Raw genomic sequence first — 21870 nt, 5'->3', positions numbered from 1 at the left:
GCATTTGAAAATGCCATACATTTTGTTAAATCAGCTTTAAATCATACAGATTCTGTTGTATGATGTTAAATGCTCTTTGGGCATTTTCAAAAGCTAAAGATAAACTACTACCACTTGAATAAAGAACAGTATCATCGGCATAAAAATGAACATCCACTGTTTCAGTAAGATCGCCAATGTTGTTGATATACAAAATGAACAACAGTGGGCCCAAAATAGAACCTTGCGGAACACCTGAGCACACCTCTATGGACTCCCATTTACAACCATCTGCCATTACACATTGTGTACGATTTGATAGGTAATTTATAAACCAATCTAGAGCATGACCAGTAATTCCACAACATTTTAACCTTTGCACTAACACAGCATGGTCCACGGTGTCAAAAGCCTTCGACAAATCAATAAAAACAGACACATAATGTAACTTCTTATCAAGAGCACAGTGGATGTCATTTAAAACCCTCAATGTTGCTGAAACAGTGCTGTGGCCAGACCTAAAACCTGATTGTATTCCATTTAAGATGTTGTTTTCTTGGAAGGAGACCTTTAGCTGCCTACTAACTAAGGACTCCAGTACCCTTGACAGTTCAGACAATTTTGATATGGGTCGATAGTTGTCAAGAAGCAAAGGATCTCCACCTTTCAGGAGAGGCAGTACAAAAGCAGATTTCCACAATACGCAGAGGGAAACATAATTTGTCTTATTCTCTGTAATAATGGTATATGAATAATGATGCATTTTATTTTGTAAAGTGGTTTCTTGCATCAAACAACAATATTTGCATTCACCTCTTGTGGATAAACATGTTAATGTCAAGCCCTGCATGTTTTTTTGAAAAGAGTCATGGAATGTAGGCCTACATTGAACAACACACATTGGCAGCTACTGTAGGCTGAACGATAGAACAGCTATTTCCATGTTAAAATGTTATGGGATAAATTTTCTCCATTGTTTTTGATGGTAGGCCACTCTGGTAGGCCTACATTATGATCAAATAGCCACAGTAGTCTACTTGACTACTTGAATTTGCACAGCAATGAAAAAAACATTGGTAGTGAGTACAGCCCAGTACATCACTGGTAGCTACTACCTACATATGTATAACTTTGAGCTGAATTGTCTGTCTTTGCAATTTTCGTTTGCCCCCGTTAACATATTTAGCTAGCAGGCTCCATGGAAATGTGCAATTACTTGTGCTAATTTTGCTAGCATTCTGGTAATAGATGCCCAATGGGCTTTTTTGTGGTTGCGTTTTTAGCGCCCCTTGTGTATTAAGCCGGTAATACCGTAAATCCTAGTAAAACGGTATGACATTTTATCATTATTATTATTATTATTATTATTACTACTACTACACTCACTTTTTCTCCCCAATTACGTGATATCTAATTAGTAGTTATGATCGTCTTATCGCTGCAACTCTCATACAGACTCTGGAGAGGCAAATGTCGAGAACCACGCGTCCTCCGAAACACAACCCTGCCAAGCCGCACTGCTTCTTGACACACAGCTCTCTTAACCCGGAAGCCAGCCGCACCAATGTGTCGGAGGAAACAATGTCCAACTGACGACCGTGGTCAGCTTGCAGGCGCCCAACCGCCACAAGGAATCGTTAGAGCACGATGAGACAAGGAAGTCCCGGCCGGCCAAACCCTTCCCTAACCCGGACGACGCTGGGCCAATTGCGCGCTGCCCCATGGGTCTCGTATGGATTGAACCCGAGGCTGTAGTGACGCCTCACCAATGCAATGCAATGCCTTAGAGAGGTACTCCACTCGGAAGCCCTACAATATGAAAATCTGGTTACCGCTCAACCCTAGTAGTGTAGGACTCACAGCTTGTTGCCTTTGAGGGCTGCGTGGTGCAGCAGGTTGAAGCCGCGGTGGTTTTGCTGGGTGAAGTCTATGTTGGGCACCACGACCAGGATCTCAATGATGTTCCGGAAGTCTTTGGCGATGGCGTCGTGCAGCGGTGTGTCTCCGTACGAGTCCTTGTAGGAGGAGGAGAAAGAAGTTAGCCAGGTAATAAATGATCTGTGGTCAGTTTATAGTTGTAGCCCATAATAGAGAGGGTTAGCATTTGGGCAGGGAGAGCTGATCCTAAATCTGTGCTAACAGCTGTCCTAGAGGGATGTGAGACCTTGAGGCCTTCTATTTGATCATAGTTCTACAGCAACGTTTATGTGTCATGAATGGACTACAGGGTTGGGCGGTATCCAGATTTTCATACCGTTTCTATACCATCCCGGGGAATAAGTTATTACACATGGTGCGCTATATTGGGGGGGGGGGGGGGGGGGCCCAAAAAAATTTGGGCAACAGGGATCCAGGAGGGGATTGAAGTCTGAGTACCAGTCTCTAGTCTGAGTACCAGTCTTTTTAGCTAACATTCCACTCCATGTCATTGCCAAAGAGACTGGCCTTTCGGCAATCTCAACGATGGATTTGCGGGAGTTGCTCCTGGGTTGTTGGAAATAAATATATTTTCCATGACAACATGTGGAGCCTCGAATAGAATTAGAAACAAACATTTAACTGTTATCGAAAGGAACGTGTCTGTCAGCCCTGCCTTAAAAGACCAACATTTGTTAAAGAATGGTTAAAGGGGTCTGAATACTTTCCGAAGGCACAGTGCACACAGTGCCTTATTCTAAAATTGATACAATAGTTTTTTCCACCTCATCAATCTACACACAACAGCCCATAATGACAAAGCAAAAACAGGTTTTTAGAAATGTTGGCAATTTATAAAAAAATAACAAAACTGAAATATCACATTTACATACAGTTGAAGTCGGAAGTTTACATACATACACCTTATCCAAATACATTTAAAATCAGTTTCACAATTCCTGACATTTAATCCTAGTAAAAATTACCTGTCTTAGGTCAGTTAGTATCACCACTTTATTTTAAGAACGTGAAATGTCATCATAATAGTAGAGAATTATTTATTTCAGCTTTAATTTTTTCATCAATTTCCCAGTGGGTCAGAAGTTTACATACACTCAATTAGTATTTGGTAGCATTGCCTTTAAAATTGGGTCAAATGTTTCGGGTAGCCTTCCACAAGCTTCCCACAATAAGTTGGCTGAATTTTGTCCCATTCCTCCTGACAGAGCTGGTGTAACTGAGTCACGTTTGTAGGCCTCCTTGCTCACACACGCTTTTTCAGTTCTGCCCACAAAATGTATATTTTCTATTTTGCCACAACTTTGGAAGTATGCTTGGGGTCATTGTGCACTTGGAAGACCCATTTGTGACCAAGCTTTAACTTCCTGACTGATGTCTTGAGATGTTTCTTCAATATATCTACATAATTTTCCTCCCTCATGATACCATCAATTTTGTGAAGTGCACCAGTCCCTCATGCAGCAAAGCACCCCCACAACATGATGTCAAGCAAAGAGGCACTGAGTTTGAAGGTAGGCCTTGAAATACATCCACAGGTACAAGCCATGCCATTTTCTGGAATTTCCCAAGCTGTTTAAAGGCACAGTCAACTTAGTGTATGTAAACTTCTGACCCACTGGAATTGTGATACAATGAATTATAAGTGAAATAATCTGTCTGTAAACAATTGTTGGAAAAATGACTTGTGTCATGCTCAAAGTAGATGTCCTAACCGACTTGCCAAAACTAGTTTGTTGAAAAACGAGTTTTCATGACTCCAACCAAAGTGTATGTAAACTTCCGACTTCAACAGTAAATACATTTACAAATGAAAATATGGGGTGATGGAAATGCAGACAATTACATTGATGGAAGCCACACTATCTGCAATATTAAAGCTGTTAGCGAGGGAAGTTGTTGTATTTAGAGGCTTAAAATCAAAGCAAAGAGGTTGCATGTGTGGAATTGCAGTATGTATTTAGTTTGAGAATTTAGATGTGAGCTAGAAAATTTTGACAGGCCAAACAAGAAACAGTTGCTTAGCAACCGGATAACAACCTGTTCTGTGGAGAGAGAAAAAAAGTGAGAGTTCCAATATTTGGATAATCATGATTGGAAGATAGCTGTGAGGATTATCGAATCAGGATCAACTCTGTTCACTTCGAGCTCATTAGTAGCGCTCGCCAGCTTGCAGTCCTAAAACCCGGAAATGATTTACCTCTGGTTCGTTCAGCGATCCAAGTGGGGAACATTTATGGGGAAAGAAAAGGGTTATGGGATAAATGCCGAAAATAAGACTGAGGTTAACACAGGCTTAGGAGATCTTAAACATTTTGATCTATGAGGTAATATCATTCAGTTAACATGGCCTTTATTAATTATGTAGCCTTTGTGCTATTTAAATTTAAAATATGATTCAAAATTCACAAAAAGTGAAGTTGATGAAAAAGATCTCATAGAACAAAACGTATAAGATTTCCTAAGCCTGTGTTTACCACAGACCTTATTTTTGGCATTTTATCGAAAACCTCTACAAAAACGCCATTCATTTCCCCATAGGCTTTGTCCAACTAACCATGAAGTTAAAGCCTACAAAAAGACACCACTACTATCTCTATATGATACAATGTTCATATTTGAAGATGGCAGATGGGCTAGTCTCTTTGGCAATGAAAAGGCATTGCAAGGAATGGAATGTTAGCTAAAGAGACTGGCACTCAGGCTAGAATGTCTCTGCTGTAACCAAGAAGCTTGATCTTGATATCTAGCCACTTGGCTAGCAAGTTAGCAAACCAAATGCAAAGCTGGAGCCCTGAGCTGGAAACAATTTATTTGATACATCTTGGATTTGTTATAGTTATACTTAACGTATAAGTAGTGGAATAGCATGCACCCCCGCAGCCCTTGGGTACCCCCCAAATATATATATATATTTTTTTGAAAATCATTCTGTCGATATAAACGGTATATCGCCCAAGCCTACTCTGAGTACTCATGTATAGCAATGCTGCTTTTTTCTGTTACAGTACAGCTCAGATACACACATTAACAAAAATAAAAAATTATATTTAATCTTTATTGAACTAGGCAAGTCAGTTAAGAACAAATGATTATTTACAATGACGGTCTAGGAATAGTGGGTTAACTAACTGCCTTGTTCAGGGGCAGAACGACAGATTTTTAATTTGTCAGCTCAGGGATTCGATGTAGCAACCTTTCGGTTACTGGCTCAACGCTCTAACCACTAGCCTACCTGCCGCCCCAACATACACACAGAAGCGTCAAGCAACCATTCCACTCCAGCTGAACACGCACAATGCTTGAGCAGAAAAATGAAATATCCCAAACAGTACCCAAAACCAGAGACCAGATGGGAGGCGAATTGAGCTGCTTCGAGATGTGGCCGTTTGAGGAAAGCCCGGCAAAGTTGGAGAGCCGTCTAAATGACCTTAAAGAACTCAACAAATGAACACAAGACTCACACAGCCCGTATGAAGAAATTATTCAGGCTTGGGGTGAATACGGGTGCGTCGACTTAAGATAGTAAGTTATTAGTCCCCCAAAGGGGACATTTTATTGCACTAGCCAATACATACAACATCAATAAAAACACAGTAAAAACACAACAAATGACAGACACTAAAAGCAGCACATCAAAGAATATAAAAAACAAAGTGTTAAAATGCTTAATAAGAGAAGGATCTGCGGAAACATTCTGTTTTGTTCCTAGTTCAAATAAATATGTCTGCCATTGGAGTCTATGCTGTTTAGTTTCTTGAGAGACTTGTGAGTGTGCATGTGTGTGATTTGTATGTACGGGCGGTGAGCATGACAGAAGAAAGCATGAACCAAAGTATTGAATTAAAATAGGGAATATGATGGCATTTCTGATGCAGATAATGTAGTTCTTATTAGTGGGTACTGACCTGTAGGTTGATGTCGGCTGAGTGTTCCGACAGGACGCGCACCACATCGGTGAAGCCCTTGTTGACGGCTATGTGCAGCGCTGTGCACATGGAGTTGTTCAGCAGGTTCACGTTGGCCCCTTTGCTCAGCAATAGCCGTGCAATCTCCGCCTGGTTCCTGCACACACACAATGAGCAACAAAATGTATAGGCCTAACCACAATAATTATCCTATCTATTTAGGGTACTCATTTAAATATCCATTACTCATTGCATTTTCATATATTTGTTGTGTTGTTTTAATTGACTCATTCTGATAACAAATTTATGTTTTTAATCACTTATTTTAGGGGGGGGACATGGTGAGGGATTATGGACAACAGTAATGCCCCTGTGTGATTGACTGTTTGTGTGTGTAGTGATTTTCACCCCAAATCCAAATAAAGCCAGAGACCCCCCCCCCCATAACCTGTTTTCTAACAATGTGAATACAGGGTACTTAAGGGTACTGGCAACCTTGTGTGTGTGTGTGTGTGAGTATTCCTCTCACCCGAAGGCCGTGTAGTGCAGGGCGGTGTCTCCGTCCTCGTCCTTCACTTCAATCGAGCTGTTGGCTTGCAGCAGAGCCAGGACCACCTCCATGTGGCCCTGGTGGGCTGCCACCTGCAGCGCCGTCTTGCCCTGGTTCTTTATATCCACCTGGAGAGATGTCACACACACAATCAATCACATTAAGAGATGTCTCACACACAATCACATTAAGAGATGACAGACATACAGTCTGCGGTGGCGGGAGTGAACGCACCTTGTCAGGGTATTTCTGCACAAGCTCTCGGACTTTGTTGGCACTGCCATGCGCCGCCTCGATGACCAGCCGGCTGGGGTTGTCCTGATCTGTAGACTGAGACAGCAGCTTCTCCAGGACTGAAATGACTGTGTCTGGAGAGAGAGATAAAGAGGGAGGACACAATCGTCAATGAAAGGGAAAAGGGAGAGTGAAAAAATATCATGTGGATGAATAAAGAGCAAGGGAAGGAGAAAGAAGAAAAATAGAAGAAAGAGAGACATGTTAGTGATGGATTCCAGAGCATGGAGAACATGCATAGTTGGTGCTGCGCTACCCTCCAGGCCCCTCTAAACTCAGAGAGCATACACAGTTACCAAGACACTTTGTTACGTCAAGTCAAAGCAAAACCATTGGAATGAGTCAAAATGTCCCTGTGCACACTAACCCAGCATTACGAGCCTCTCGTATCCACTCTCTTCCACCATTATGTATATGACGGACACAGAAAAAGGGGTGATTGAGCCAGAGTACCCAAGACTAGTAGAACCACACATACACACATGAGGAGCAGTAGAGGCACATACGCTGACAAGGCCTCTGGTGCTTGCCTCCAACATGAAGGGGCATGAAAGAGAGAAAAACCAGACATTTCAGAGACATGCAAATTACGTGCAAATGATATCCGTTCGTCATGCATGTGGAGACAGTGACCAGGTGAAACAGCGATATGAGGGGCCGTATATGCAACAGACAGCCACTGTCACAACCCTTGGTCAGTAGTGCATGCATAGCTTGCAGCAAGAGTGCTGGAAGAAGAGGGAGTGGTGGAGGGGGTCCATAGGGAATTCAGGGATAAGGAAATGGAAGGAGAGATAAAAAGCAAAGCTCGTTGGATGACTGTTGGATAAGAGGCCCCCTTCCTCCTGTTTGCGAGGTCTCAGTAGTCCTTACTTCCGGATACGTTGGGGTTCTCGGCCGTCATGAGGTTGGCGTCCACCTCCACGGATTGGGCCGAGAGGCACGCCGGGTTAAAGGTCCACGTCTGGCCGTTGAAGGCCACGCGCAGGTCCCCGTCGGCGTACACCTTCAGCACCTTGCCCACCTGCCCCAGGGCCTGATGGGAAAGGAGGGGGTGTAGAAAACAAAAGGAGGAAGATGGGTGGGGGGCAGAGGAAAGAGTAGGAAGGAGAGTGAAAAGACAGTGACACTGACAGTGTTAGGACACCAGATAGGTAGGTAGGACTGTTACACTTTAAAAGTTCCTCTCGTTGTCTCCTTTCCACCATGACCAATAGGACAAGATATTAGGTATAAACACCCATCACAGGCCATGAAGGAGAGGAAGTGTTTCAAAGAACCTCCATCAAACCATGAGTGTCATCTTTCCATCTCAAATGCACTCTTTTTAGATACCAATGACACTCTGGGAAATTCTCAGGGCTTTTATTTATAGGTAATTAATCAGGATGCTTTGCTTTCGCAGAAGCCTTAACCTTGTTTACCGGTAGTCCCCGAGGCATAAAGGGCATTGCCTCTAATGCAGAGGACCGACTGCCAGCTGAGGCTTCGCACAATGGCATGACAGGAAGTTCGTGCCAGGCTAAGGAAACCTAGAAGGGAGGTTAGTGCCAGGCTAAGGAAAGTTAGTGTTAGGCTACAGGAAGTTAACTCTAGGGTATGGGAAGTTAGCCTCAGGCTATGTCAACATACGGGTGTCATGCTGTCTGTCCATTCTCCATGGCCAGCCTGAAGCCTCTTAACGCCGTCTATGTCTTCCAGCACTCGCACCAGCTCGCCCACACCAAAAGTGTTCACCTACGACAAGAAAGGGGAAGACAGCAAATTGTTAGCGATGTGATTTTTTGCTAATCTGTCAGCATTAGCATCACATCGCTAACAAACGCTAACTTATAAGACCATGCTGTGAGCCTGTATTCATTTCCCACTGGTAGAGGTAGACTACCTTGGTTAGGGCCCCTGGGTGGAAGGTCCAGCGGATGTTGTTGCTGTACTGGACTCGGACATCTCCACGGTCAGTGATTCTGTGTACCGTCCCGATTCTGCAGGTGTACTGTAAACACACAAATTTGCAGTCGCAGATTGTGGCCGGCCTTGACCTTATCGTTTCGCTGGCTCCATTGATTTGAACATAAAAGGTGCTTGTTGGTTTTGCTCTATTGCACACCAGAGACCAATCACGCCGACGACATTACATAAAGCTGGGTTCAAAGTTTCAAAATGGGGAAACGGTACTCAGAATTTGAAGTAATATTTGTCTAACATGGCACATGCAGTACATGCAGTGCAGTGACAATGTGGTAAACACTTCAAAGTAGTTCTACAACTGGAGAAAGCTTGGAATGAGGTCAGACTCTTGATAAAATTCTGTCAGAGAAATTCCCCCATTTAACTTAGAGGGAGTTTAGTTTAGTACCTCTGCCATTTTGGGGTTCCACCCTCCGTGGCCCTCCTGCATCTGTCTGAGGATGTCCACCTCCAGGAGACATTTCACCTTGTCCCCCTGGTTGAAAGTGTGGCCTTCTGCACTCTCCTGCCTCTGCAGTTCTGCGTGCTCACCTGTGTACGCACGAACCATAGATAAACACACAAACGCACATAGGAACATATGACAAAAATAGGCCAACTCTACACTGAGTGCCTTCATATTGATATACACGGAGTATAAAAAACATTAAGAACACCTGCTCTTTCCATGACAGTCTGACCAGGTGAAAGCTATGATCCCTTATTGATTTCACTTGTTAAATCCACTTCAAATCAGTGTAGATGGAGGGGCGGAGACCGGTTAAAGAAGGATTTTTAAGCCCGGAGATAATTGATTGTGTATGTGTGCCATTTAGAGGGTGAATGGGCATGGTAGTAGGTGCCAGGCGCAACAGTGTGTCAAGAACTGCAATGCTGCTGGGTTTTACACGCTCAACAGTTTCCTATGTGTAACAAGAAATGTCCACTACGCAAAGGACATCCAGCCAACTTAACACAACGCAACTCAATATTAGGATGGTGTTACTAATGTTTGATTTACTCAGTGTATAGGGGGAGTCAGGGGTGTCAAACATGCCCAAATTAATTGTTGGGGGGGTGGGGAGACAATCTGAATCGACATTGAAATAACTAAAACCTAATCGAAAAAGTGTAGAAATTATAATGGACCTACATTTATAAATCTCTTTACTCTGTCCAGCTTGCTAACAGTCGAAACAAAAGCTAGAAAAAGTCAAGAGTATTCAACATTCCAAAAGTGATGGATAAGACAACTTTTTGCAAATTTTGACAGCGAGGAAATAATACATTTTAAGTGCGGCCCTCCTGACCTCAGGGAAGACCGAATGTAGCCCATGGGGCAAAATGAGTTTGACACCCTTGATCTATAGGATACATAAACTATTTTCTAGAATGACAAAAACAAGCATGTCTCCTTTACAACAGGTAGAAACTTATGTCTACACCCGCCCTAGTTTCATACCGAGCTTTGGTAGGTGGTCTTTGTAGTAGAAGCCTCCCTGGACGTCAGACACGTATTTGAGGTCTACCTTGCCCTTGTGACCCATTCGGTAGACGTTGGTGGTACCATTGGACCAGGTGACACTGGCCACACTTCGACCGGACTCTGTGTCCCAGCCACGGATGTCCACCACCTTCCCAACCTTACCCTCTCCCCCTGCACACGCACACACGGCGTAGAAGTGTGGGAGGAGAGAAAGAGTGAAGAGAGCAAGATTTTTTTTAAATTGGCTTATTGGGGAAAAATTTGGAATGATGAGAAGATAAATAGTTATGGTGAATACATGAAACACAATCATTTTATTTTGTGTAGTTTGATTCCGTGCACAGGCCACTTCAAAAGACACAATTTTTAAACAGGAAATGGTGTCAATCAATGTTTCACATCCAAATGTTCAACCCATTTCTGGGAACACACAGCACACAGATCATACTCTGCTAAAGGAATCTTGTCAATTCTAGACTTAGCTAATTCAACACATCACATACTGAAAACAAGAAACAACAAGTGAGGATCGTGACTCCAAATAGTTGCTCTGGATGCTGAGAAAGGCTCAAAGACCAATCGGATAGTGCCTTCAGGAAGTATTCACAACCCTCAACTTTTCCCACACCTGAATTGAAAATGAATTGAGATGTTTTGTCACTGGCCTACACACAATACCCCATAATGTCAAAGTGGAATCATGTATTTCGAATGTTTTACAAATGTATTAAAAATGAAAAGCTGAAATGTCTTGAGTCAATAAGTATTCAACTCCTTTCTTATGGCAAACCTAAATAAGTTCAGGAGTAAAAAATGTGCTTAACAGGTAACATAATACGTTTCATGGACTAACTGTGGAATAGTGTTTAACCTCTTAAAATGTAACGGCAAATGTAGATTTCCGCCTAAATAGACATACCCAAAAGTAACTGCTATTCATGTGTAATTACATGACTCTGACATGCAAAAACTTGGTATATTTGGAAAGAAGATATCTGGGAGATGATGGGGAAATGATCGGAAGATAGGAGTTCCGTAGTTCTGAATACACCCCATATCTTATTTTGAAAGTCATCTTTCATTGAAAAGCTATAAGTGAATTACTGATGCCCAGAGCTGGAAACGCAGATGGCTTCCACGACATGTGAACAATATCAGAAAGAAAATGGGATTGATAGACCTAACAACTAGAAATGGGCAGATGTTTTATTAAGTGGTGTCAGGTGTGCTCACGGGACGCTTCCAAGTGTCTCTAAACCTCTCCAAAGTGGTATTTGTCTGTAAATTAGATAATTCCAATGGTATTACATATTTGCAATCCCCAAATGCTATTTGTTCAGTATAAAACACAATTTCTACCAACCTCTCTCAAACATTATGGTGGGTGTCGGGGGACATGCAGGGGATATCCAAGTGTTTTTTTTCAACCTCTCCAAACTACCTGAACATTTAGCCTAGGCATATCCAATGTATTGGTTCCACAAACAAATGAACTGTTTACAAAAACAATATAAAAGCTACAGATATACATAATTTTTTTTTTTTTTAAAAAGGTCTTATCAAACACAAACTTGGTTACACGTGTCCTTCACTAAAAAACGTGCAAAAAAAGAAATAAGCTGAACTATTTACAAAATGCCATTCCTGTTACATCCCAGGTGTAGATGATTAGATTTCACCATAGCTTGCTCATGTCGTGATAGTCTTTGAAGCAGTCCCTCTCTGCAAGGAAACAAAAAGAGAACTAGCATTTTGGACAGAAGATCTGGTATTTCCCCCTTTCTTCCCCCCTGTGTTTTGTGCAATGCTTGCGGTTCTTCCTTTTGTCTTTTGGCATGTATGTTGGATAGTGGCACTCACCTTGAGTGGGGGGTCTTGCGATGGTTGTGAGGTTGCTTTGGGCCCCAAATTCAGCCATTTCCAACACCAGCTGCTCTCGGAAGGCCAACTGGGTGAAAGGGGTTTGACCTTTTACTTTGGCCATCTGCTTGTGGAGAATGAAAGCAATGTCCACAAAGTGTAAAAAGAAAAGTCTCATACAACTTCCTGGTCTTGTGGAGTATCAGATAGTAGCCTATCAGAGCATCAGATAGGTCAACACCCCCCATGCTGGCATTGTAGTCCTTCACAGACACAGGAATGGGGACATCAACCCTTTTTCACCCTCCTTGAGACATGGTTGTTACTGAATGCCTTATGCGTGTGGTGAGCAAGGTTACTTTCCTAGTGAAAAAGTAGCTTGTTAGTCCTGATCCAACGTATGATCCCCTCTCCACTGTCTTTGTCATGTCGTTTACCTTGGTCTTGGGGAAACCAATTATGTTAGGACGAATGGTGCCCCTTTTTTTTTCAAGAGGTCTATGAAAAGTGGATGTAGAACCGTCACACGGGGTGATTGACATAGCATCAGGGGATGAAGACCTCGACCGGCAAGGGAGCTTGCTGGGGAGGGGTGGCTCTCAAACGTCATCATCATATTGATGAAAGACACACAGAATTACAGCTGATTAAATTTACGAAACGACATTACTGTAAAGTAAAAACACCAAGCCTGAACTTTCTGTACAGTGACTCACATAGGTGTGAAACACACACACACACAATGCAAACAGTAACACCTTTGAGACAAAAGGCACAGGTGAGAACTGCAAATAAACAATGGCCATGAGAGTTTAGTGGCCTCTAAAGTTACAAGGATGAAACTTAGAACAGCAAACAGTGGAATTATATAACATTGAAATTACTTGTTACATTGGCCAATGTAAACTAAATCCAAAGCACAAAAAGCAGACAACTTATAAAAAACAAAATACATATAGTAAATTAGCTATATAAAGTCATGAAAATAATTTACTTACAAATCTAAAAGTGGATCCAATCCTTCGAGAAGCAATCTTTGTCAGCCGAGTCTAAATCCTTGTTGTCCAAATGGCTCCCCTGATCCGAGTCCAACAAGCATTTTATTCAAATCTTCTATGTCGGTATACTTATTCATAGCTGCCTTCTTAACTTCCTGTTCGATATTCTTAGTTTTTAAATCCAAAACAATACGTTACTGAGTCCCATTCTCCATATTTTCAAGCATAGTGGAGGCTGCATTATGTTATGGGTATGCTTGTAATCATTAAAGACTGGTGAGTTTTTCAGGTAAAAAAAAGAAACGTAATGGAGCACATGTAAAATCGTAGAGGAAAACTTGATTCAGTCTGCTTTTCACCAGACACTGGGAGATTAATTCACCTTTCAGCAGGACAATAACCTAAAACACAAGGCCAAATCTACACTGGAGTTGCTTACCAAGAAGACCGTGAATGTTCCAGAGTGGCCGAGTTACAGTTTTGACTTAAATATACTTGAAAATCTTCGTCTAGCAACGATCAACAAGCAATTTGACAGAGCTTGAAGAATTTTGAAAATAATAATGGTAAACTGTTGCACAATTCTCATGTGGAAAGCTCTTAGAGACTTACCCACAAAGACTCACTTTCGTAATCACTGCCAAAGGTGATTTTACAAAGTATAAACTCAGGGGTGTGAATACTTATGTAAATTAGATATTTGTGTATTTAATGGGTCTATACATTTCAAAAACATGTTTTCACTTTGTTATTATGGGGTATTGTGTGTAGATGGCTGGGGAAAAAAAGCTATTTAATCAATTTAGAATTCAGGCTGTAACAACAAAATGTGGATTAAGTCAAGGTGTATGAATACTTTCTGAAGGCACTGTAATCTGAACAGACAATGAACATTGGCCATCTTTCAACAAGGTTTGGCAAATCATCCCTTCGATTCTGGTTAGAAGTGAAAAAAAATATAATAAAACAGAACACAAAACAAAGCACACGTACAGGCTGGGGCAAACACCACTCACATTCTCAGATTACTGTAACCAAACACGAGAGAAAGTACAATAAAATACATTGATTTACTAACCACCACGATACGTTTCTACTTTACTACTTACTGACAGTCTTCAAGTTCAAATGTCATCAAATACTACGTTCAGTTTCCACCACAAAGCGAGAGCCTGGCATTGTATAGTTTAGGTTATGCAGGTTACATCAAGGACTACAAAATCATCAAGGATTACACAGCCTGCCAGGTAACAACAGGATAGGACTCATGGAAAGTGACAGGCTCTCTGCTGACCATGCCAAGAATGTCCCTATGCACTTACCACACTCTGATTAAAGACTGATGATGACTGACTTAGACCCCAGGGGTTAACTTTCAAAGACACCAAAAGGACATTTTGACTCATTCGCCAGTGCTTTAGCACAGAAAAGACACAATGCCATTCCCGGTTCTGACCCCACATGAGGTAATAGAAAGAGCTAATGATAGATTTTGCCATCCCTAAAGGCAATGATATTTAATGGTTTTGAAATGGAAAGAAACAGGGGCAATCATCAAACTTCCCACAGATGGAGATTCTGCAAATAGTTACATTCGTATTTGTGTGGCAAATCTGTTTCTTCACTAATGATTTGCCATTGAGAGCCAAATTATCTTGACTCTTGAAAACCACGTCCCAAAATATTAAATAACCCCAAAGACCATTTTGTCCTGTCCGGAGTTGCAGCACATGCTATAATTAGAATTCATGTGACTTCTTTGTATATTCCGCTACACTAGGGGGGAAACGGTACGAAAGGGAAAATAAAACTTGCTCATATGAACACAGCTCTTTAAGAAACATCTGTTAAACACACTCAATAAGATACTTGTGGGTTTGGGAAAAATCCTGAAGCACTAAGCACAAACACCAGTTCAAACTGTCACATTGTAGGTAATAAGATTCCATCGACTCTAAGGTTATGGGGTCACGGTGAAACAGATTGAACAACAACGCTGCCACACTGGTAAACAAAAGGCCCTGGTCGGTATGGAGGGATTGCTCTGCTCACTCCCTCACTCACCGTCTTGGTTTCCCCAGTCCCAGTCGGGTCCGCGTACCACTTTCACCCCCTGGAATATTCCTTTGAGGATGATCCGTGGGAGATTCTGCCTCGGGGCCAAGCACACTCTGTGAAAGGCAAAAAGTACAAACCACATTCTCATAAATAACTATGGCAGGAAAACAGCATTATGACTTGTTATACAACATAGAGTGTATGCAGAATGTTCTGTCCAAATGACATTGTCCAATTTTGGAACCGAAAACCACTGACCGACAGATGCTTGTTCCAAATGCATCGCTTATCGGCCACCAGAAAAACACAAGCTAAAACGTATAGCTATCTCGAATACGTAGGTCTGGACTACATTAAATTCCACTAAGTGCCACAGGCAAACAGGCCACATTTAACGCTCTCTGGCTTAAAGACACACTACAGTAGGTCACACACCACCCTGCATACCACTGCTGGCTTGCTTCTGAAGCTAAGCAGGGTTGGTCCTGGTCAGTCCCTGGATGGGAGACCAGATGCTGCTGGAAGTGGTGTTGGAGGGCCAGTAGGAGGCACTCTTTCGTCTGGTCTAAAAAATATCCCAATGCCCCAGGGCAGTGATTGGGGACACTGCCCTGTGTAGGGTGCCGTCTTTCGGATGGGACGTTAAACGGGTGTCCTGACTCTCTGAGGTCATTAAAGACCCCATGGCACTTATCGTAAGAGTAGGGGTGTTAACCCCAGTGTCCTGGCTAAATTCCCAATCTGGCCCTCAAACCATCATGGTCACCTAATAATCCCCAGTTTACAATTGGCTCATTCATCCACCTCCTCTCCCCTGTAACTATTCCCCAGGTCGTTGCTGCAAATGAGAACGTGTTCTCAGTCAATTTACCTGGTAAAATAACGGTAAAATAAATAAAATAAAAATAAAACACACTAGCCAGAAAGTCAGAGAGGGCCATAAGATACAACAACATTCGGGCTATGTTACTGAGAGCACTTGAATCAGTAAGGGTGGTGGGGAGACAAAGGGAGGTTTTATGTGGTGGGTGCTTGCCAAGGGGAGATGGCGTACATGTGCTCGATTGCTCATCTAAATTAAAGAAAGGTCTTTGTTTTTGACGGGTCGTTTAGCATCGCTGAGGGCTGAGAGGCGTCTTAAACTGAAAACTCATGCTGCGAAACCATTAACCTCTCAACAGAGGACATCAATCTCATGTCAACAACATAACCAAGCAGAATATGGTTGCCAAAAAAACAGAACTTGTTTGACAGGTTCAGGCAGGCAGTTACATCAAATTCTTAAGAAATCAGAAGGGGAGGGTGGGTGGGGCGGTCTAGGAGGGGACATACCTTATGGTAAAGATTTGGTCAGATCTCAAAGGGGCAAAGGAACTGCCTATTCCCATACTTTCTCAGCAAGGTCAGCATCCAGGTTTCATTCTGCCATGCAGCTTGGCGAGAGACACGCGACTCGAATCCACTATAATCAAAGTAAAACAACCATCAACTGGGCAGTCTTCCTCTTGGATAAAGAGAGGCTTTGCTACTCCTACGCGTTGCTCCCCATTTGGCTGCACACGGGCGTCATAGTCCAACGCAAACACGTACATTTACGAAGCTAGTCATGGTCATCTTCCGAATGCATCGGGTCAACTTGTGAGGCACTGGGGCTCTATAGAAAAAGAAGCCTGTGGCACCTTTGCTTCTTGGTGGCTTACTGCAGACTGACATTAAATCCCGGTGTGAGCCGTATGGCCGGAGTTGGGACAGTGGGGAGGTGAGGTGGCGTGTGTCTAAAAGCAGAGCTTTGAGGCCTAATCCCAAGACAGCAGGGCAATCAGGAAGCAGGCCGTCAGAGAGCACAGCTAAGAGTGTGTGTCTTCCAAGAATAAACCCGCGTCACCAAGGAGACACAACATATGGCCCTTGACATGATAATCCACCCCGTAAATAAAAATCATACACCTGTTAATTTGGTGAAAGCCGATGTTCTATCAGTGGGTAAAATATATATTTTTTCACCACGATTCAACTTCTGTCTGTGAAATCAGGAAATTGTGTAGGAACTTATACCTACAGTGCCTTTGGAAAGTATTCAGACCCCTTGACTTTTCACATTGTTACGTGATTAAATGTAATTCCTCCAAAGAGTTCAATCTTGGTTTCATCAGACCACAGAATCTTGTTTCTCATGTTCTGAGAGTCTTTAGGTGCCTTTTGGCAAACTCCAAGCGGGCTGTCATGTGCCTTTTACAGAGGAGTGGCTTCTGCCTGGCCACTCTACCATAAAGGCCTGATTGGTGTGGTGCTGCAGGATGGTTGTCCTTTTGAAAGGTTATCCCATCTCTACAGATGAACTCTGACAGACTGACCATTCTTGGTAAACTCCCTGACCAAGGCCCTTCTTCCCCGATTGCTCAGTTTGGCCGGGGGCCAGCTCTAGGAAGAGTATTGGTGGTTCCAAACTTCTTCCATTTAAGAATGATGGAGGCCACCGTGTTCTTGGGGACTTTCAATGCTGTAGAAATGTTTTGGTACCCTTCCCCTGATCTGTGCCGACACAACCCTGTCTCGGAGCTCTACGGACAATTCTTTTGACCTCATGGCTTGATTTTTGCTCTGACATGCACTGTTAACTGTGGGACCTTATATAGACAAGTGTGTGCCTTTCCAAATCATGTCCAATCAATTGAATTTACCACAGTTGGACTCCAGTGAAGTTGAAGAAACATCAAGGATGATCAATGGAAACAGGATGTACCTGACCTCAATTTCGAGTCTCATAGCAAAGGGTCTGAATATTTCTGTAAATAAGGCATCTGTTTTTTTATTTAAATATATTTGCAAAAATTTATAAAACCTATTTTCGCTTTGCCATTGTGGAGTAGTGTGTGGATTGCTGAGGAATTGTTTTTATTTCATCCATTTTCGAATAAGGCTGTAGCGTAACAAAATCTGGAAAAAGTCAAGTGGTCTCTATACTTTCCGAAGGCACTGTATCAGGTCCTGAACAAGCATTTCACTACATCTGCTAACCATGTGTATGTGATCAATAAAATTTGATTTGAACAATGAAGATAGGGGATAACACAATATCACATTAAAACAATTACCTGCACTCCACCTAATCAGCCAATGAGCATACTTGTCTAGAACACATCCAATCCATTTATATCGTCATGACGAAGTATATATTGCCCTCAGATGTGCTCAATCTAAACAGTGTACCAAATTATTCAACTCGGTTTTTCCTTCAAGTACAATCAGCCAATGTGCCCTGTGTGTCTGTGGAAAAGGGATGTCGTTGCCATGGTAACATCTGCACTTTGCGCACAGACGAACTGCAGACAGGTTCAACATGGTGAGATTGTAGACTCCTAAATGAATAGTGCAGTTTGTTTAGGTTATTTTACAGCTAGCTAGCTACTTCACATGCTTACTTTGGTATTATTGTGTGTAGCTACTAGCCAGTCAGCCAGAGAGAGCATTGCATTGTGGGTTTTGTAGTTGACTTGAGCTGCAACAGATTTACACAACAATTTTCACATTGCTATCAAGCTTGCTATCAGCTAATCAAATGGCTACCCAGATTATTTGCATTGCCTGAATTAAACAATGCTGGTTTATACTGCAGGACTTCCTGAGTTGGTAGATTAGGATGGATGATGTTAATGGGCTGCTTTCACCATTACAGTTCAGACAGATTATAAACACCATTTTATGGGATTTATGGGTCCAGATACCAATGGACAAAATATGTAGGGGGGGAAACACTATCCAAAACAGATTTAGTAGAGATTAAATGTCTAAAATGTCTAATCCTGCCTGACCAACTGTCTCTCTGCCAACATGATAAACCAGAACAGGGTTAGGGACCTGTTGACCATAATGTGAAATTTTGGAATGTGCTTAAATCGCTTGTTACACCAAATGCCAACTCCTGACCATTACCCATGTCGAAATCGCTCATGATTTGATTACATTGCCTTGAAGAGGAGAGAGACAAACTAATAGCAGCATTGTCTTCTCTTCAATAGCAGTTGAAACTCAAAGATTGAAAAACAACCTAGCTTATGAACAATCTAAATGGCCAAGAAATAGATCAACACCTGTTGATGACACACTCTGCCCCCAAACAGTGAGCTAGACTACCGAAGGGAACTCGTACAATGCTCGCAATAGCACAAGCTAAAGGAAAGTGCTTATTTCCAGTGTGTGAGTGAGTGTGATCCAAAATTCTGATTAGTATAGCCCCTCATTGTGCTTCTTGTGTATCCCCACCAGTTAATGTCGGAGGACACTGACTCTACACCGAAAACTTCAGAACTCAATAACTCAGATACCTGTGTCAACACCTGCTACCAACTAGCTAGCTACAGTAGCTAGGTTGCAATGGAGCCCGCTTCGCCTGGAATTACTAACGAATGTTTCCAGGGCTGTAGAAACTGTGTTTATTACGCTCTTGTCCGGGACAATATTGACAATCCGGAGTTCCAATGCAGCAATTGTTTGCTAGAGGAGGATTACAGGAATGAGATGGCTATGCTTAGCAAACAAAGCTCAATTCTGCCTGAATTTATGGGGAAAACGCAAATTGTAACTCATATGGCTGGACGCTGCTCGGGCCTGATGGATGTTTCCCAACCTCGTCATCTATCCCTATCAGAATGGCCTGTGCTACCTTGAACTTGCCTGCCAAGGAAATCGTCTCCATCTGCTTCTTCTTCTCCATCCTGTAGTGAAGTAGATGGAGAACAGCAAGAAAAGTGTTCCAATCAGTGCTGGTCCCATGTCACAAGTCGTGGAAATCAAAGGTAGCGGCATGATGCTAAGCGGACGGAAGTGACTGCGAGAGGTTTGGAGCAGATTAACATAAGGAATAACTTTGCTGCATTGGTTACTGATCTACCTGCGCCTTCATCGCTGGGATTGCTTGTGTCTGTGACGGCGGTGCTGACTCCAACTACGCTGACACCAGCATCCTGGCTGGAAGGGATCGCCTCCCATGGGAACAGGTGGAGGCAGCCAGGAGAGCGGAGGCAGAAGGAGAAGGGAACCAGCGGTACGAGGGAACACGGCTGGCAAGGAAGCCCGAGAGGCAGCCCCCCAAAAATTTGGGAGACCTGAGCCCACTCCCCGTTCTTCCCGGGGCGAGCATGTGACTGGTCAGGCCCCGTGCTATGGGATGATGCGCACGGTGTCTCGGTGCCAGCGTCACGCATTTGCCGGGTGGAAGCTGGCATCCAGCCAGAACGGGTGGAGCCAGATCTGCGCTCGAGACCGCCAGTGCGCCTCCACGGCCCAGTGTATCCGGTGCCTCGGCCAAGGACAAGGCCTCCTGCATGTCTCCCCAGCCTGTTGAGTCCTGTGCCTGCGCCGAGAATTAACCCTCCTATATGTCTCCCCAGCCTGGTGAGTCCTGTGCCTTCTCCCAGAGCCAGGCCTCATGTGTGTCTCTCCACTCAAGTGGTGATCCATGGCACGAACCCTCCAGTGGTGATCCATGGCACAAAGCCTCCAGTGATGATCCATGGCACGAAGCCTCCAGTGATGATCCATGGCACGAAGCCTCCAGTGATGATCCATGGCACGAAGCCTCCTGTGTGTCTCTCCACTCCAGTGACACCATCCTGTCCAGAGCAGCCAGAATCTACCCCCTGTCCGGAGCAGCCAGTCTCCCCCCTGTCCGGAGCAGCCAGTGTCTCCCCCCTGTCCGGAGCAGCCAGAGTCTCCCCCCTGTCCGGAGCAGCCAGAGTCTCCCCCCTGTCCGGAGCAGCCAGAGTCTCCCCCCTGTCCGGAGCAGCCAGAGTCTCCCCCCTGTCCGGAGCTGCCAGAGTCTCCCCCCTGTCCGGAGCTGCCAGAGTCTCCCCCCTGTCCGGAGCAGCCGGAGTCTCCCCCCTGTCCGGAGCAGCCAGAGTCTCCCCCCCTGTCCGGGGCCCACTGCAAGGGTCCCTAGTCCGGGGTCGGCGGTGAGGGTCCCCGCTCTAGAGACGCCACCTAAGTGGGCCAAGCCAGAGGTGGAGCGGGGGCTACGTCCCGCACCAGAGCCGCCACCGCGGTGACATGCCCATCCAGACCCTCCCCTATAGGGGAACTAAGGGCGTGACACTATACCTATAGCACCTTTGGGGGGGGGGGGGGGGGGGGGTAATGTCACGCCCTGACCTTAGTTCCTTTTTTATGTCTCTATTTTGGTTTGGTCAGGGCGTGAGTTGGGGTGGACATTCTATGTTTTGTTCTGTTTTCTATTTCTAGGTGTTTGGCCTGGTGTGGTTCTCAATCAGATGCAGCTGTCAATCGTTGTTTCTGATTGAGAACCATACTTAGGTACCCTGTTCCCACCTGTGTTTGTGGGTAGTTGTTTTCTGTTTTGTGTATTGCACCTTGCAGAACTGTTCGTTTGTCGTTTTGTTGTTTTTGTTCAAGTGTTCGTATTTATTAAAAGTATTATGAATACTTACCACGCTGCACCTTGGTCCTGTTTTCCTTCTCCTGACGACGTTCGTTACAACCGCAACTTTATTTGCCAAGGAAGAGTACATGATCAGTGAATATATTCAATGTACAGGCTACAATGTGGGAATCTTATGCGTAGTAATAACTACAGTACATGGGTATATAGGACTTTCATCCTTGGCACAATAAAGTTATTATATTCTACTCTATCCATATGTAACAGTATAGCTTCTGTCCCTCTCCTTGCCCCTACCTGGGCTCGAACCAGGGACCCTCTGCACACATCGACAACAGCCACCCTTGAAGCATCGTTACCCATCGCTCCTAAAAGCTGTGGCTTTTGCAGAGCAAGGGGAACAACTACTTCAAGGTCTCAGAGCGAGTGACGTCACCGATTGAAACGCTATTAGAGCGCAC

General features: G+C 43.7%; 1 protein-coding gene across 4 annotated transcripts in view; it reads right to left on the bottom strand.

Annotated features, from left to right (window-relative positions):
• Positions 1–21870, bottom strand: part of LOC129830174 (E3 ubiquitin-protein ligase MIB2-like) — a 100941-nt gene that overhangs the window by 36104 nt on the left and 42967 nt on the right. For 2 of the 4 annotated variants that reach the window (XM_055892507.1, XM_055892508.1), the window contains 10 exons: positions 15022–15128; positions 10076–10270; positions 9023–9165; positions 8552–8659; positions 8299–8403; positions 7540–7702; positions 6607–6740; positions 6352–6500; positions 5823–5979; positions 1840–1994 (listed from right to left, as the gene is read on the bottom strand). In XM_055892507.1, the coding sequence (XP_055748482.1) occupies positions 1840–1994; positions 5823–5979; positions 6352–6500; positions 6607–6740; positions 7540–7702; positions 8299–8403; positions 8552–8659; positions 9023–9165; positions 10076–10270; positions 15022–15128 (1416 nt within the window). Of the gene's footprint in view, positions 1–1839; positions 1995–5822; positions 5980–6351; positions 6501–6606; positions 6741–7539; positions 7703–8298; positions 8404–8551; positions 8660–9022; positions 9166–10075; positions 10271–15021; positions 15129–16347; positions 16559–21870 lie in introns of those variants that run through there. The other 2 variants (XM_055892510.1, XM_055892509.1) reach the window with 2 other exon arrangements.

The sequence above is a fragment of the Salvelinus fontinalis genome, chromosome 31 (genome assembly GCF_029448725.1).
Source record: "Salvelinus fontinalis isolate EN_2023a chromosome 31, ASM2944872v1, whole genome shotgun sequence".
Lineage (NCBI taxonomy): Eukaryota > Metazoa > Chordata > Actinopteri > Salmoniformes > Salmonidae > Salvelinus > Salvelinus fontinalis.
Note: the sequence above shows the minus strand (reverse complement) of the source record. Positions and strands in the feature narration are given on the sequence as shown.